General features: G+C 44.7%; 1 protein-coding gene across 11 annotated transcripts in view; it reads right to left on the reverse strand.

The window, feature by feature from the left end:
* Positions 1-17,201, reverse strand: part of LOC138754655 (uncharacterized) — a 30,878-nt gene extending 13,677 nt beyond the window's left edge. For 5 of the 11 annotated variants that reach the window (XR_011351862.1, XM_069919249.1, XM_069919245.1 and 2 more), the window contains exons 1-6: positions 17,138-17,201; positions 14,180-14,527; positions 8,844-9,113; positions 6,952-7,068; positions 6,760-6,861; positions 911-1,039 (exon numbers count right to left, since the gene is read on the reverse strand). Coding sequence is in view for 10 of the 11 variants with exons in the window: in XM_069919249.1 (XP_069775350.1) it covers positions 911-1,039; positions 6,760-6,861; positions 6,952-7,068; positions 8,844-9,113; positions 14,180-14,527; positions 17,138-17,186 (1,015 nt within the window). In the remaining variant the exon portion in view is untranslated. The other 6 variants (XM_069919248.1, XM_069919254.1, XM_069919246.1 and 3 more) reach the window with 6 other exon arrangements.
* Between the last annotated feature and the right edge of the window lie 40 nt (positions 17,202-17,241).

Genomic DNA, 17,241 nt, shown 5'->3' on the forward strand with positions numbered 1-17,241 from the left:
CGTGGAGAATTGTGAGCAGTTCTGGGCTCCTTGTTTAAGAAAGGATGTACTGACGTTGGAGAGGGTTCAGAGGAGGTTCACAAGGAGGATTATGGGAATGAAAGGGTTATTGTACGAGGAGCGTTTGATGGCTCTTGGCCTGTATATGTTAGAATTTAGGAGAATGAGATATTTTGAAAGGCGTGCGCAGAGTAGATGTAAAGGTTTTTCCTATGATTAGAGAGTTGAGGAAAATAGGGCATAACTTCAGGATTGTAGGGCGTCCACTTAGGACAGAGATGCAGAGGGATTTCTTTAGCCAAAGGGTGGTGAATCTGTGGAATTTGTTAATAAGTTGTGGAACCCAGGTCTAAGGCATAGAGTCATAGGTTCTTCATTAGCCAGTGCATGAAAGGTTATGGGGAGAAAGCCAGGTAGTGTGGCTGTGGGAAAATAGATCAGGCCACATTTAAATTACGGGGCAGGCTCAATGGGCTGAATAGCCTATTTATGCTCCTATATCTTCTGGTCTTTCAGCAATGGACAGAATATCCATCCCTTTGATCTATGTTTGTCATTAACAGAAGGCAGTGCCGCAAATCTCCAAAGTAATCCATTGCACAATTTCGCCTCCTGTGTTGCACCGTGGGCTCTCCTGAAGATTCTGTTGGACACCCATCTCAGAGATTTATTGCTCACTTTCTTCCTCACCGTTGCTCTGGACATTATAATAATTCATTGTTTAAACTTGTGTCAAGTCCATAAAATACTTCATCCAAATGCAAACAGCTCTTCCTAAATTCTGGATCTCAGCTAACTCTCAGTTGCCTGGAATATCAGGACCAGAATATTCAACATGATATATAACCATATATGGGAGGGAAGAAAAATATTGCAAAAAAACACAAAAAATAAGATTGTTTAAACTTACTCCTCTTTATCAAAAATGATCTTCGGAGTTTGGTTTCCGGTTGCAAGTAAAGTAAGAGAATATAAATGATCATTGCTATCCCCAATACAAATCCAAGCCCTTCGATAATTCTATATGAGACGGGGAACCCTGGAAAAAGGGAAATTGAATCAGTGTGTGAAATTAAATTATTCATTGCTACAGACCAAAATAAAATTTGCTTTTCAAAGGTAATTTCAACTCCAATTGGAATCAGAGCTAGGTACAGTAAAACCCCTGTTATCAGACACCTATGGGGATTGGTAGATGCCAGATGTGTATTTTCTGGTCACTTGAGACTGTGTGGATTGGCAAACTAACTGTGTGAGGTGCCAATTGTAAACTTCTGTATTTACCCCCCCATTTGTTTTGCAAGTTTCTTGAAACTGTGTGTGGATTGGCGAACTAACAGTGTGAGGTGCCAATAGTAAACTTCTGTATTTCTCCCCCATTTGTTTTGCTGCTGTTTGGTTGAATCCGGATACCAAGGGTCTGACTGAATACTTAAGCCCATTCCAGGTGTTGAGCCAGAGTGAAAAAGTGCCATTTGGAAGTCCACAGGCTACCAGCCTGTCACAAGCAGTTGCTATAAATGTCAAAGCAAATGGAGGATTAACTATTGAAATCAATAGAAGATGAGGAGGTGGAATTCTACAAGCCCATGGACTCTCCTCCCTATCTTGACCCCACTCTTCCTGCTCTACCATCTGTAGGGACTCTGTTCCATTCTGCCACTTTTTCAGGCTCCTTAGTGATTGCAAAACTTACCACATAGAACACTACAGCACAGTCCAGGCCCTTCAGCCCTTGATGTTGTGCCAACCTATATATTCCTACCAAATACTCTGAACCCTTCCTACCCCGTAACTCTCTATTTTCCTTCCATCCATGGGCCTGTCTAAGAATCTCTTAAATTCCGCCAATGTTCCAGCCTCCACCACCACTCTGGGTAAGGCCTTCCAGGCCCCCACAACTTGATCCATATTCTTCCTTCACCAGGCCTTGTAACTCTGCTTCCACCCCATTCCCTTCCACCCTAGCAAGAATAAGAGTTCCTCCTGTCCTCACCTTCTATCTCACCAATGGGTCATTTTCCATCATTTTTTCTACCTTCGGGTGAAGACACTGCTCAGGCCATCTTCCCCTTGCCTTTCAGTATTCCAAGAGAACTCTTTCCCTCTACAACCTCCAGATTCACTATTCCATTTCCACCAACTGGCATTGTCCTTCAATTTAAGATAGAATTAAAAACTTTGTTCCTGGCAAAGCAACCCATATACAAGTAAATGGGTCGTGAAAAATAAAACAACAGTAAGTTACAGAGAAAAGTACAGTTAAAACAGATGAACAAGGTTTGGAGGATCATGAGATAATCTTTTATAGGGTCCATTTAAGAGTCTGATAACAGCAGGAAAGAAGCTGTTCTTGAATCTGGTGATCCTTTCTCACATCAATGGAGGTAAAAAAAAAAGCACTATCCATCCTAATCTCAGCAATCAGTGCTTGAACCCTGTATATCACAATGGTTCAAAATCAGTAAAACCCCTGGTGTCTGGCACCTAAGGGGATTGGTAGATGCTGGTTGTTTGAGATTATGTGTTGCGTGATTGGCCTCTAGGGGATGCCTATTTTGAACTTCTGCTTTTTTTACCCATTTATTTTCCGCAATTTTTTTTGGCAGTTGCTTGAGGCTGCTGGCTGCTTGAATTCTGGATAACAGGAATTTTATTGTATATATCTAACTTTTCAAATATATATTTTTTAAACATTTACATTTAGACATACAGTACAGTTACAGGCCATTTTGGCCCATGAGTCCATCCCACCCAATTTACACCCAATTAGCTTACATCCCCGGTATGTTTTTCACGGTGGAGGAAACTGGAGTCGCCGGAGAAAATCCAAGTAGACACAGGGAGATGTACAAACTCCTTACAGTTTGAACTCCTTTCAAACCCCGGACTGACTGCTAGCACTGTAACAGTGTTGCACTAACCAGTATGCCAACCGAGCCTCGTCAGAGAGTTCTGGGTTCCACCAAAGCTCTCAGTGAAATAAATGTTTACTAATTTCCTCTCTTGTCCTTCCACCAATTAAAACCTATGCCTTGAGTTTCTGGTCTGAGATGAAGGAATTAGGTCCACATATCTATTCTATCTTGGACCATTATAATTTTTAAACATCTGCTAAGTACTGTACATCATTACCAGCACCCCCCCCCCTCTACCCCCAATCAGTCTCCTTTCCAAAGAAAACAACATTAGCCCATCTAATATTTATTTTATTGTGATTATAGCATGGTAACAGACCATATAACAATTACAGCACGGAAACAGGCCAATTTGGCCCTTCTAGTCCGCACTGATCCAATTACCCTCCTCTAATCCCACTTACCAGCACTCTGCCCATATCCCTCCATCCCCCTCCCATCCATATACTCATCCAACTCTTTCTTAAATGACAAAATTGACCCTCCCTCCACCACCTTTCCCGGAAGCCCATTCCACACAGTAACCACTCTCTGAGTAAAGAAGTTCCCCCTCATGTTACTCCTAAACCTTTGCCCGTCAACTCTCAACCCATGACCTCTTGTATTCATCTCTCCTACTCTCAATGGGAAAAGCCTTTCCATATCAACTCTATCTTCCCTCTCATTATCTTAAACACCTCTATCAAATCACTTCTCAGCCTTCTATGTTCAAAGTTTCTATCCCACATGCCCATGTGATCAATTAACTTTCTAACCCTGTATGTCTCTGGAATGTGGGAGGAAACTGAGGCACCTGGAAAAAAATCCACATTGACACAGGGAGAATGTACAAACTCCTTACAGACAGCACCCGATTCAAACCCAGGTCATGGCTCTGTAACTGCGACACTAACAGTGGTGCCTGAAAAATTCAAGCCTAAAAATATTCTGTCCTGGTGAACCTCCTCTGAACACTCATCCTTACAATCCCATCTTTTGTGTAACAGTGATGAGAATTATATGGACTACCCTACCCTGAAGAAGGGCTTAGTCCTTAGTTCTATGCCTTGGCTAATACAGAAAAGCACACCATACTGATATTTTTAACAATCTTGCTGACCTTTCCTGTTATCAATAAGGACCTGTGGATATGCATCACCGCCACTCAAGAGGTTCTCATTTATTGTGTACTCCTGTTGCTGCTGCAATTTCCCAGATTTGGAATCTCACCTTCTGGATTCATTTCCATCCACCATTTTTCTGAGCAGAAAATCTACATCAGTAAGGCTTTCCTCATACCATTTTTTATTGATTCATCTCCAAATGTCTTCATCATACCTCAACATTTAAATAAAAATGACAAAAAAAAACATGAGACGATGTATTGAGCCCCATGGAAGCCACTGGTAACAGTTTTCTAGAGATTCTCCCCACCACCATTAGCCTCTGCTTCCTGCCACTGAATCACTTTTACATCAGATTAGCCAGTCTTCCTTGCATCAGCTTTTCAGATAGCCTGCCATATGGACTTTGTCAACAACCTCGGTAAAACTGCATTAAACACCTTCATCGACCCGTTCTGTTCTTTCAAAAAATGTAATCATTAGTCAGAAGGTCCTTTACTGATCCATCAACCATGTGACCTGCTGCCTGTGTGTGTCCTTCAATTGCTGAGACCCTTGCTGGTCTGCTGCCATGGTCACCATCCTTGGAGTTGTCTCCTCCACTTCTCCTTCTCAACAGGGGGTGTTCTTCCTGATACTGGTGCCCTATATGGTTCACTGCTCCCAGGAGTCTGCCATCTTAGTCACAGACCCTGCGGATGCAAGATTTTACTTACAAACATCCATCGTCGGCTCCTTTAACAGGCTGTTTAAAGCCTGTACAGAGCCACCAGCATTGGGGCTGGGCAGTTGAACCCTTCGGAGAAGCACTGCATCTCCACTTTGGGGAAAATACAGGCCAACTGGGTTTTTATACTCAGCTTTTGCATTGAATCCAATCATTTCCCACTACTTAAATTAAACTGTGGCCTGTAAATTACTCAGTTCATCCCTTCTTTCCCTCCCTATTCTTGACCGGTTTATATATCTTGGATAAATTATCCGTTAACCATCCGAGTTCCTCCTGCTTATGATCTTGGTGAATTCCCTCTGTATTGACGAAGTAAAGAAGGTAGGGTGGTAGATGTGGTGTATAAGGACTTTAGTGAGACATTTAAGAGGACCACCCTCCCCCCACCCGTGGGAGACTCATTCAGAACATCAAGTGGCATGGGATCCATGGAACCTTGGCTGTGTGGATACAGAATTAACTCGTCAGTAGAAAGCAGAAGGTAGTAGTGGATGGAACATATTCTGACTGGAGGTCAGTGATTAGTGGAGTACTGCAGGGATCTGTTCTGGCTCCTCTGCTCTTTGTCACTTTTACAACTAACCTAGATGAAGAAGCGAAAGGATAGGTCAGTAAGTTTGCAGATGATACGAAGGTTGGAAGTTTTGTGGATAGTGTTGAAGGCTGTCATAAGTTACAAAAGGATATAGACAGGATGCAGACTTGGATGGAAAAGTGGCAGATGGAGTTCAATCTGGATAAGTGTGAGATTATGCATCTTGGAAGGTCAGACTTGAAGGCAGAGTATAGGGTTAATGGTTGGTTACTTAACAGTGTGGATGAATAGAGGGACCTTGGAGTTCAAATCCACAGATCTCTCAAGGTAGCCACACAGGTTGATAGGACAATTAAGAAGGCCTATGGGATGCGGGGCTTCATTAGTCAGGGGATTGGGTTCAGGAGGTGATGTTGCTGCTCTATAAATCTCTGGTAAGATGACACTTTGAATATTATGTTCCGTTCTAGTCACATTACAGAAAAGATGTGGAAGCTATGGAGAGGGTATGGAGGAGATTTACCAGGATGTTATCTGCATTGCAAAATATGTCTTATGAGGCAAGATTATCAGAGCTGGCACTTTGGAGTGAAGAAGGATGAGAGAAGACTTAATAGAGATCTGCAAGAATCTGAGAGGCATAGATAGGGTGGACAGCCAACACCTTTTACCCAGGGAGGGAGCAGCAAACACCAGAGGACAGTTTAGGGGAGACCGCAAGGGTTTTTACACAGAGAGTTGCCTTGCCAGGGGAGGTGGTGGAGGCTGGAAAAATTAGGTATTTAAGAGACTCTTAGACAGTTACAAGGATGAAAGAAAAATAGAAGATTATGATGTAGGGAGGGATTACATTTTTTTTGATAGGTACATATTGGTCAGCACAACATTGTGGGCCAATGGGCCTGTATTGTGCTGAAATGCTCTATGTACTTTCTCCAGCATAGTCATATTTTTCACATAGTCTGGCAACAGGAAGCTGCAATATGACATCCTACTCCCAATATTCGAATGCCATGTCCTTTGAAAGTAATTGTACTGGCTGACATTTTCACACTCTGTCGATCTGTGATCTCAACTGATCCTGATACAGAAGACCATTTTCCAAAGACCATTGCCTCTTGTTCCGTCAGAGTCCAAAAATCTTTCATTTTAGCCTTCACTGTCCTCAATAGCTGAACATCTAGCGAATCTTAACAGGGTCCAAAGTGTGTCTGGGTAATAAATTCTTGACCCTTGTCCTTCCTTTAGTCATCAACACCAAAACTGGAGACCTGGCCCTGCTGTGAAATGCCTTCACTTTTTTGGACATCACAGTGCCATGTAAATCAAATCTTTCTCATTTTGGCTCAGGAGGAGGGTGGGCTGTAGGTTCCATGACTCTTCTTCCTTCGCACTTCCCACGTTTCTATCAAACGGACAGCAAGGAATAGGATTGATCTGAGAATTTAATGGCAAACATAAGAGCATACTAACCTGGATCAAGAACACAGAGCAGGGCCGCAGTCAGCAGCAAGATAAAAGCAATGAGCTGAAAAAGCAGGAAAATAGCAGTGAGCTGCATATGTCGCTTGTGAACTGGAAATACAAACAGAGATTCATTTCACAGTCTTGGAATAATGCACAAACTTGGGTTGCAATAGTTTCCATGCAGGGTGGATGTGTTACCTCTGTAAGTCCCCAGGGCAAAGAAGATGATGAAGACTGATGCAACAAAAGTTGTTGATGTGCTCACCAGAGCAATTATAGATGATGTGAAAGAGTACCTATGGAGTAACAGCAACCCTGAAACAAGAAATTACCATCAGTCTCTCAAAAGACAAACTGCAGAAATTCATCGTGACTTCATGTAACACGAAAGATGCAGACATCTCCAGTCCTGAGATTGATTTCAATTCACACTGACGGTTGAAATCATCTTGGTATCCATGAAATCTATTTTGTTGGAGAGAAGATTTACAGGCATCTCTAGCTACCCTGAGTAGAGAAAAATCTTCTAGGAAAGTTTAGCAGAGACATCAAGGGTAAGTTTTTTCTACAGAGTTGTGGATGCCTAGAATGTGTTGCCAGAGGTGGTGATGGAGGCCGGTATAATAAGGATGTTTAAAAGACTCTTAGACTAGCACATGGATGAAAGGAAAATAGAAGATCATGAGGCAGGGAAGGGTTTAAATGTTTTTAGGTTTATATAGTTTGGCACAAAATCGTGGGCCGAAAGGTCTGTACTGTGCTGCAATGATCTATGTTCACTGAGATTCATCCCATTTCCTCTGTGTAGTCAGCAGAACTCAGGCACCGATGTCTGCTTTTAACTGGGCTCTGCCATTTGACCGCAATCAGGATGTTTATGGCAACATCCTTATTTGGGTAACTGTATGAAATATACAGAGTCTTGTACCATGCCAAACTACCTTGGCATTATTATTTTGTTTCTGGATAATAACAGTTGAGTCACTAATCATCCTGATTAGGAAACGCGTTGCTCTTGATTCATCATTACTGAGTCCTACAACTCTTTCCCCCGCATTACTATGGCATCACTTTCATTAGATGGACCAAAACAATTCAAGTGAAAACACAGAAATGCCGGAAGAACTCAGCCGGTCTTGCAGTGACCAAAAGAGGTAAAGATATATTACCCATGTTTTGGACCTGAGCCCTTCCTCAAGGTATGAGTAACTTTAAGTAACTTTACCTCCTCAAACTACTCAGTTGTCCCCTTTACTTAAACAAGGAAATGACATCTAGATGGACCAATGAGCACTGACATAGGATCACATCTCTGTTTCCCCAGTTGACCTTACAATTGCTTTCTGAATAAACATTTGAAAACTGGTATCCAAATTGGAAGAATTGTCCTTGAATTAGCCAGGCAAGAGAATCGCATTGTTGTGCTCAGAAATTATAGACAATGTCCACTGTGTTGAAGGAATTCAGCTGGTCTCACAGTGTCCATAGGAGGGAAAAATATATATCCATTGTTTCTGGCTGCAATGATCTATGTTCACTGAGATTCATCCCATTTCCTCTGTGTAGTCAGCAGAACTCAGGCACCGATGTCTGCTTTTAACTGGGCTCTGCCCAGTTAAGGCCTGAGCCCTTCCTCAAGGTTCCTTCGGGCCTGAAACGTCAATTATATATCTTGACCTCCTATGGATGCTGCAAGACTGGCTGAGTTCTTCCAGCAGATCTGTGTTTTCACTACAAACATAGCATCTGTAGATTTTCGTATTTCACCCCTGAAGCAATTCAAGACAGAGGCATAAGGCCAATTAGGATGAGCAATAAGTGCTGGGACACACTGAAAAGAACCAAATCTGAGCTCTTCTTTACTAAGCACTATCTTCTTAACAGCAAGGTTTGAAGGTTGCATGAAAGAGCATCCATTAATAGCCTGCTGGTTTTCATTCAGTGATAAATGTTAACATTTTGTGATTCAAAACTAACTCACTGCATCAATGCAAAAAAACCTCTTCCCTTCTAAAGGTGATAATGGACAGGCCTTAAAATCCGAAGTTATATGACACTTGAATATTAAATAGCACAGCTACAAAACTCACCGTTGACATCAAGAACATGAAAGTTCTGGCTCAGGCTGACCTTGTTTTTAGTCAGACAGGTGTATAACACACAGTTATGAAGATCATCACCTTTAATAGTCAATGTTCTGTTGTCAGTAGACATGGAGTAAACCTCATCGTTTTCGAGTAGCTTGCTTCCTTTAAACCACAAAATTGCATCTGTATTCCAACTACTTGCCACGCAGGTGAGTTGAACAATTGTCGCAGGGTTTTTGGGGTTCTGTATTATCAATGGTGTTATCAAAACATCTGTGGAAATATTGCACGAATGCAGGAATTGAATTTGCTATGTTATTCGTATTATATGACCTCTTAAATCTGCTGTCTGTCATTAAAATCTAACCTGGTCAGCAGGATTAGTAATGAAAAGGAAGTGATGTTAATTTGTCCATTATCCCACCTTCCTACGTCCAAATCCAACCAAGAGAACAGTAGTCAATGTCTCAAGGATGCAACTTAGCATTCAATTTCCACAACTGTTGTGTATTACCTGTGGATTCTTAGCCTAAATAAACATTTGAGTTGCTGATTTGTATGTGAGCAATTTGTACCTTACAATGATGAGAATTTCAAGGTATAGGAGTCACACGTACAAGGCAAAGGGCAACAAAATGCAGCTGAGATGTGTGGATAATCACAGTGGTCAAGAATTAATTTCCTGCAAGGGGAGTGGAAGAGGAAAATAGAAGATTAAAGTGAATGAACACTCGAGACATGGGTCACGAGTACAGAAATAGAATATGGGACTGAATGCAGAGGATACACAGTAAGCAAGTAACCTCTGGTATAGCAATGATTTTAAAATGTAGAGAAGCCAAGGGCAGGTGTCCAAGATTAAAATACTAACTTCCTAGATATCATTGGCTGATAATACTGAGCAAAAACAGGAGAAAATTTCATGCAAAGTTGGAAACATTTACCAGTAGACATCACATCTTGAGGCATCAGCTGCAGAATGAACTCAATGTGGTGTGAAAGGAGGGCCAGACTGAGCACCGAACAAGAGGAACTGTGATGGTCAAATTGTGAACATTAGCCTGTTGTGAGGAAGGCAAGTAGTGATCAGTTCAGGTTTCTGTTCCTTTCTTTATTCTCGGTAATGGGGTCTGGGGCAGATTGTGGAGATCAGTGTCCCTGCAGGAAGTGTTCCCAGCTGCGGCTCCCGTCAGGTCACAGTTGGACTGTGGATGGATTCACGAGATGCAGAAAAACACAGCAGATGGTACATTTAGTGAGTTGGTCAGGCACACATAGGGAAGAAATAAATGGGTGACCACCAGGAAATGCATGACTCATTCCCCTCTCAAACAGGTACACTGTGTTGAATTCTGTTTGGGGGAGGGTGGCCTCTCTTGGAAAAAAAGTAGCCACACCTCTGTTAATATCACCAAGGAGGGCTCTGCTGTAGAGAAGGTGAAGAATAAGACTGGGAGAGCAATGATGTCTCCCAGCTGCTGACACAGCTATTTAATGGCAGCACTGCAGCTGGTGCAGACCCATGGAGAGCAGGGATCAGCAAAGGAGTGCTCCCGTGGGGTCCATTCTGACTGCCAACACTTCCATACAGGCTTTAAAAAACCTATTAATGGAGCCAACAGTGGTTTTATTTAAAAGTGTGTACCCAAGATGACAGCACCTATGATCAGCAGCGGTCTCAAGCAGTTGAAGACTGGGGAAGCAGAGGACTGGTGCAGGGGGCCAGTACCGGGCACGGGGTGAATCATTTGAGAGGGAGAAGCAGAGGAGTTGGCCCCCAGGACAGTGACCATAGCCAACGTGGAACCTTGTCAAAGGCTTTCTGAAAATCCAGATACACAACATCCACTGCAGCTCCCTTATCCAGCCTGCTTTTCACTTCTTCAAAGATTTCCAATGGGTTCATCAAGTAAGATTTTCCTTTAAGGAAATCATGCCATCATGTGCCTCCAAGAACTCCATAACTTCATCCTTGACAATCGATTCCAACATCTTCCCAATCTCTGATGTTATAATTTCCTTTCTGCTGCTTTCCTTTCTTCTTGAATAATGGGGTAGCATTTGTGATTTTTCAGTCTCCAGGACCATGCCTGAATCTGTTGATTCCTGAAAGATCATTTATACATCTCCCTTGTAGATCCACAATCTACAGCTACTTCTTTCAGAACTCAAGGGTGCAATCCATCTGGTCCAGGAGGCTTATCCACCCTTAGACCATTCAGTTTTCTGGGTGCCTTCTCCCTTGAAATAGTAACTGCACTTATTTACCTTCTCTAAAACCCTTGGACATCTGGCACACAGCTAATGTCACCACAGTGAAGAGTGTTGCAAAATACTTCATTTAGCTCCTCTGCCATCACCTTGTTTCCCATTATTAATTCTCCAGTGTAATTTTCTAGTGCTCCTATATCTACTCTCACCTCTCTTTTTCTCTTTATATACTTAAGAAACTTTTGCATCCTCTTTGATATTGTGAGAGATAAGAAAAACTAATATGAAAATATGAGAGATGAAGAAAGCTAGTATGGAAATATGTGTAATGAATAAAGCCAGTATGAATAGGATAAGGGTAGATAATATGTTTGGCCTGGAAGTCAGCCTGAAGAAAACTGAGGTCCTCCATCAGCCAGCTCCCCACCATGACTACCAGCCCCCCCACATCTCCATCGGGCACACAAAACTCAAAACGGTCAACCAGTTTACCTATCTCGGCTGCACCATTTCATCAGATGCAAGGATCGACAATGAGATAGACAACAGACTCGCCAAGGCAAATAGCGCCTTTGGAAGACTACACAAAAGAGTCTGGAAAAACAACCAACTGAAAAACCTCACAAAGATAAGCGTATACAGAGCCGTTGTCATACCCACACTCCTGTTCGGCTCCGAATCATGGGTCCTCTACCGGCACCACCTACGGCTCCTAGAACGCTTCCACCAGCGTTGTCTCCGCTCCATCCTCAACATCCATTGGAGCGCTTACACCCCTAACGTCGAAGTACTCGACATGGCAGAGGTCGACAGCATCGAGTCCACGCTTATGAAGATCCAGCTGCGCTGGATGGGTCACGTCTCCAGAATGGAGGACCATCGCCTTCCCAAGATCGTATTATATGGCGAGCTCTCCACTGGCCACCGTGACAGAGGTGCACCAAAGAAAAGGTACAAGGACTGCCTAAAGAAATCTCTTGGTGCCTGCCACATTGACCACCGCCAGTGGGCTGATAACGCCTCAAACCGTGCATCTTGGCGCCTCACAGTTTGGCGGGCAGCAACGTCCTTTGAAGAAGACCGCAGAGCCCACCTCACTGACAAAAGGCAAAGGAGGAAAAACCCAACACCCAACCCCAACCAACCAATTTTCCCTTGCAACCGCTGCAATCGTGTCTGCCTGTCCCGCATCGGACTTGTCAGCCACAAACGAGCCTGCAGCTGACGTGGACTTTTTACCCCCTCCATAAATCTTCGTCCGCGAAGCCAAGCCAAAGAAAAGGAAGTAAAGTTAGTCTGAATAAGATGAGGGTCTTCTAGCCTTAGAGAGAGTCAGCAAGTTCTGCATATGTAATTAGACAGAATTAGCAAGTTCTGCATATAAGAATTAGTTAAGCCTGAGGGTTGGGAAGGTGTGAATAAGGACAAAGGCAGTTTGTGAATAAGGACAATGACATGATGGGACACAGACAGGATACCCCCTGGTCCTCCAAGTTCACAGAAACAGCATGTAGGCAGACAGGATTGCCTAATGCCAAACTCATCCAGGAGGGTACTTCTATACTGAAATAAACTGTATAAAAGTTGGGTGAGCCCCAGTGTGTGAGTATATTCCCAGGGTAAGGGGAAGCACCCAACTTTGCATTGTTGTATAATAAATGTTCTTTGTTCTCAATTTTTGTCTCGAGCAATTTCTGTGAAGGTACTTCTGTTTCTCACAGATATTATTTGCTTTAAAAACACAGCAAAATGCTGTAGGAACTCAGTAAGTCTTTTCTCTGACCACAGGAGACAAATGTATATTGCCAATGTTTTGGGCCCCGAGCTCTCCTTCAAGGAATAAGCAAAATGAGCCCCCAGAAGCAGGAAATCTCAAAAGTCTCAGAATTCAGAGAATGCTGGCTGGGGGAGGATTCCAGACCAACAAGAGGTGTTAATTGGCTATGATAAGGGACATGGTAAGTATCATGTTTATGCAAAAGGAGATGGAAGAGAGAGACAGAGCTGGGGAAGGTGACAGGGGAAGAAGTGGGAAGGGAGGTGGGGGGGGGGGGGGGTGGTTTAACAAAATCCAGAGAAATCTATATTAGCACCTTCTGGTTGTAGGGCGCCCAGTCAGAATATGCAGTCCAATTTGCACGTGGTCTCAGCCTGGCAGTGGATGAGACCAAGGATAGACATGTCAGCAAGGGAATGGGATGGGGAATTGAAATAGGTGGCCTTTGGGAGATCCATACTATTGCGGTGGTCAGAGCTGAGGTGCTCAAAAAAGTGATCTCCCAATCTGCATCTAGTCTCTTTGATGTCGAGGGGACTACAACGGGAGAACACGATGCAGTAGATGACACCTGCAGATTCACGTGAAATGCTGCTTCACTTGGAAGGACTGAATGGTGGTGTGGGAGGAGGTGTGGGCATGAGTGGAGCATCTCCTGCAGTCACAGGGGTAGGTCCCAAGGGACGATTGGTGGGGAGGGAAGAATGGTAAGGGAGTCACGGAGGCAGTGGTTCCTGCGGTAGGCAGAGAGGAAAAGATGTGTAGTGGTGGGATCACACAGTAGATGGCAGAAATGGCAGAGGAGGATATGTTGGATGCAGAGAATGGTGGGGTGGTAGGTGAAGACAAGAGGAATCCTGTCCTTGTTGCATATGGGGGCAGACAGGATCAAGGCAGATGTGCAGGTAATTGAGGATATATGGTGGTAGAGGGAAATAAAGAGTGAAGAATGGGTGGGAGAGGAGTCCAGACCAACAGCCAAAAGGTATCAACTGGATATGATGAGGAAAGGTGAGAATTGGTTTTGGCTCTGTGAAAGGAGACAGAGGAAAAAGGGAAGAGAGAGAGAGGGGAGGGGAGAGAGAGAGAGAGAGAGAGAGAGAGAGAGAGAACTAGAGGAAAGATGACAGGGGGAAAAGATGGGGGAGGGGTGGTTTAACAGAAACTGGAGAAGTCGATGTTAATGCCATCCTGTTGGAAGGTGCCCAGAAATAGACAAGGCATTATTCCTCCAGTTTGCAGGTGGCCTGTCAGCAAGGGAATGGGACATGATTGATAGGCAGGCTATAAGCATGAACATAGTTAAAACAAACGTCAGGGCAAATTGAACATATGGGACAGGTGCTCTTACCTACAACTTCCAGAATTTTTCTGTAGTAAGACTTCTTCCCGGTTTTACCATAAGTTATGATGTTTTCATAAATCCCACGGTCATCCAGGTCGACATTGTTCAATGTAAGAGAGCCATTCTTTGGGTTGTAACTTGTTCGATGAAAGTAATATTCGCTGTAACGAATTTCAGATGACCCAAAAATGTGAAGTACCATCAAGGAATGCTGGTGTCGCAATACAAGAGTCCACTTGACCATCGTTCCATTTGGAAACACACCTTCCTTTGACCCTTCCAATAAAACAGTGGAATAACGGCCAACAGTAACATATTCCTCGCTCTTGGTAGCAGGATTCAACTGTGAATAAACTGCAAAACAAAATCATAACCTGATGGATTGTTTCCTATAGGAACAATTTGCTGAAGGAATTAAGATAGCTGACCAGCCATGGTGGAGGGAAACGGAATGGTTAACATTGGAAGTCAAAATCCTTAATTAAAACTGATTGTGGGGGGGTGAGATCGTCAGTAAAAAGTTCAAAGTTCAGATTTATTGTCAGAGTACATACATCTTTTCCTGCAGGTGAGGCAGAATTATCACTTATTAGTAGTGCAAAAATCTGTACTCAAGTAGATATGTACACATGAAAACAAATAAACATAAACACACTGACTGCAAAAAGGAGAGAAAAAAAATCAATAAAGTGCCAAAGAGACTTTAAATGAGTCCCTGATTGAGTTTGTTGTTGAGGAGTCTGATGGTGGAGGGGGAGCAGCTGTTCCTGAACCTGATGGTGTGAGTCTTGTAGCACCGATACCTCGGTCCTGATGGCAGCAGCAAGAACAGAGCGTGTGCTCGGGGGTGTAGACCCCTGATGATCACTGCTGTTCTCTGACAGCAGCATTCCCTGCAGATGTACTCAATAGTTGGGAGGGTTTTGCCTGTGATGTCCTGAGCTGTGTCCACTACCCGTTTCAGGGCTTTACCCTCAGGGGTGTTGGTGTCCCCATACCAGACCGTGATGCAACTGGTCAGCACACTTTCCACCACACATCTGTCAAAATTTGCCAGGGTTTGCTTAGCCCAATGCTCTACTCACTCTACACCCAACACTGTGTGGCTTGGCACAATTTAAATGCCATCTACAAATTTGCCGATGACACCACAGTCATCAACAGGATCGCAGACAGCAATGAGGAAGCGAACAGGAGTGAGATAGATCTCAATGTTAGCACAACTAAGGAACTAATTGTGAATTCAGGAAGGGGAACCAGGAGAACACGAGCCAAGTCCTCACTGAGGGGTCAGCAGTGGAGAAGGTAAGAAACTTCAAATTCCTATGTGTGAACCTGGGGCTGTCATGTCGATGCAATCGTGAAGAAGGCTTGCCAACTTTTATATTTCATTAGGAGTTTGAAGAGATTTAGTATGTCACCAAAGATTTTTGCCATGGAGAGCATTCTAACTGGTACAGAGATGCCAATGCACAGAAAAATAGGCTACAGAAGGTTGCGAACTCAGCCAGTGCCATCATGGGCAAGCAATACATATGCAGGAGAAATATTCATATATACAGATAAATAGTCTTCACTCCATCAAGCACATCCACAAGCAGCTTCTATCCTCAAGGACCCCTACCACCCAGGCCATGCCCTCTTCTCACTGCTTCTTCCTTCCGCCATCAGATTTCTAAATAGACCTATGGATACTACCTCAGTTTTTCTTTTTTTTTACACCAATTATTTATTTTTTTAAATCTTGTATTTACGAAATTGTAATGTATAGCAACTGAGCAGAAATACTGCAGAAATTTTGTGGCATGTTCAGTCAAAAAACCTGATTCTGATTTGATCCCTGTCGGACCACTGAAAGCATCCAGAATGTGCGGCAATAGAGCAATGCCATCAATCTCCCACCACTCCTCAGATTCCCTTCCTCAGTGGCAAGTAAGCCCCAGCACACCCCCCCACCCCGCCACCCCTCTGTCCACAACCTCTCCCAAGGACACCCCACTTCTCAGGGGCATCCTCTCATCGTTGTGCCTTCGCCTCACCAAGGTACTCCTCCCCTTCACTGGGCCATTCCCTCCTCAGCTTGAACTCTCACCCCACTGAGACAATAGCCCTCCTCACAGAGACCTTCCCCTTCCACATTTGGACACTACGCATTTCTCAGATCACAGCACCCCAGGACATAGCGCACACCGGAACACCGGTCACATCAGGAAACTCCCTCACTGGGATGCACCCTCACCGGCGTGGCCCCACACCAGGATGCTCCCTCATGGGGACACTCCCTCACCCGCATACCCCCACACTGGGATGCTCCCTCATAAGGATGCTTCCTCACCCACATGCCCCCACACTGCGATGCTCCCTCACAAGGATGTTCCCTCACCCACATGCCCCCTCATGGGGATGCTCCTTCACCAGCATGGCCCCACACTGGGATGCTCCCTCACAGGGGTGATCCCTCACCTGTGTGACCCTTCATGGGGATGCTCCTCACCCGCATGCCCCCTCATGGGGATGCTCCCTCACTGGCGTGGCCCCACATGGGAACACTCCCTCATGAGGACACTCCCTCACCTGCACATCCCCGCATGGGGACGCTCCCTCATGGGGACACTCCCTCACCCGCGTGCCCCCACACTGGGACGCTCCCTCACAAGAACACTCCCTCACCTGCATGCCCCCACACTGGAACGCTTCCTCACCGGCGTTGCCCCACACCAGGATGCTCCCTCATGGGGGCGATCCTCACCCGCGTGCCCCCTCATGGGGATGCTCCCTCACCTGCATGGCCCCACACGGGGACGCTCCCTCATCTGCATGGCCCCACACTGGGACCTCCCTCACCTTCATGCTCCCATACTGGGACCTCCCTCACCTTCATGCTCCCATACTGGGACCTCCCTCACATGGACGCTCCCTCATCCACGTGCCCCCACACTGGAACGTTCCCTCACGTGGACGCACCCTCACCCGCGTGCCCCCACACCCCCACGATCCACACCCGCAGCCACATCGCCGCCGCCAACCGTCGGATCGCCCACCCACCACCCCTGCACGCGTCGCCATGG

Source organism: Narcine bancroftii, chromosome 2 (assembly GCF_036971445.1).
Source record: "Narcine bancroftii isolate sNarBan1 chromosome 2, sNarBan1.hap1, whole genome shotgun sequence".
Lineage (NCBI taxonomy): Eukaryota > Metazoa > Chordata > Chondrichthyes > Torpediniformes > Narcinidae > Narcine > Narcine bancroftii.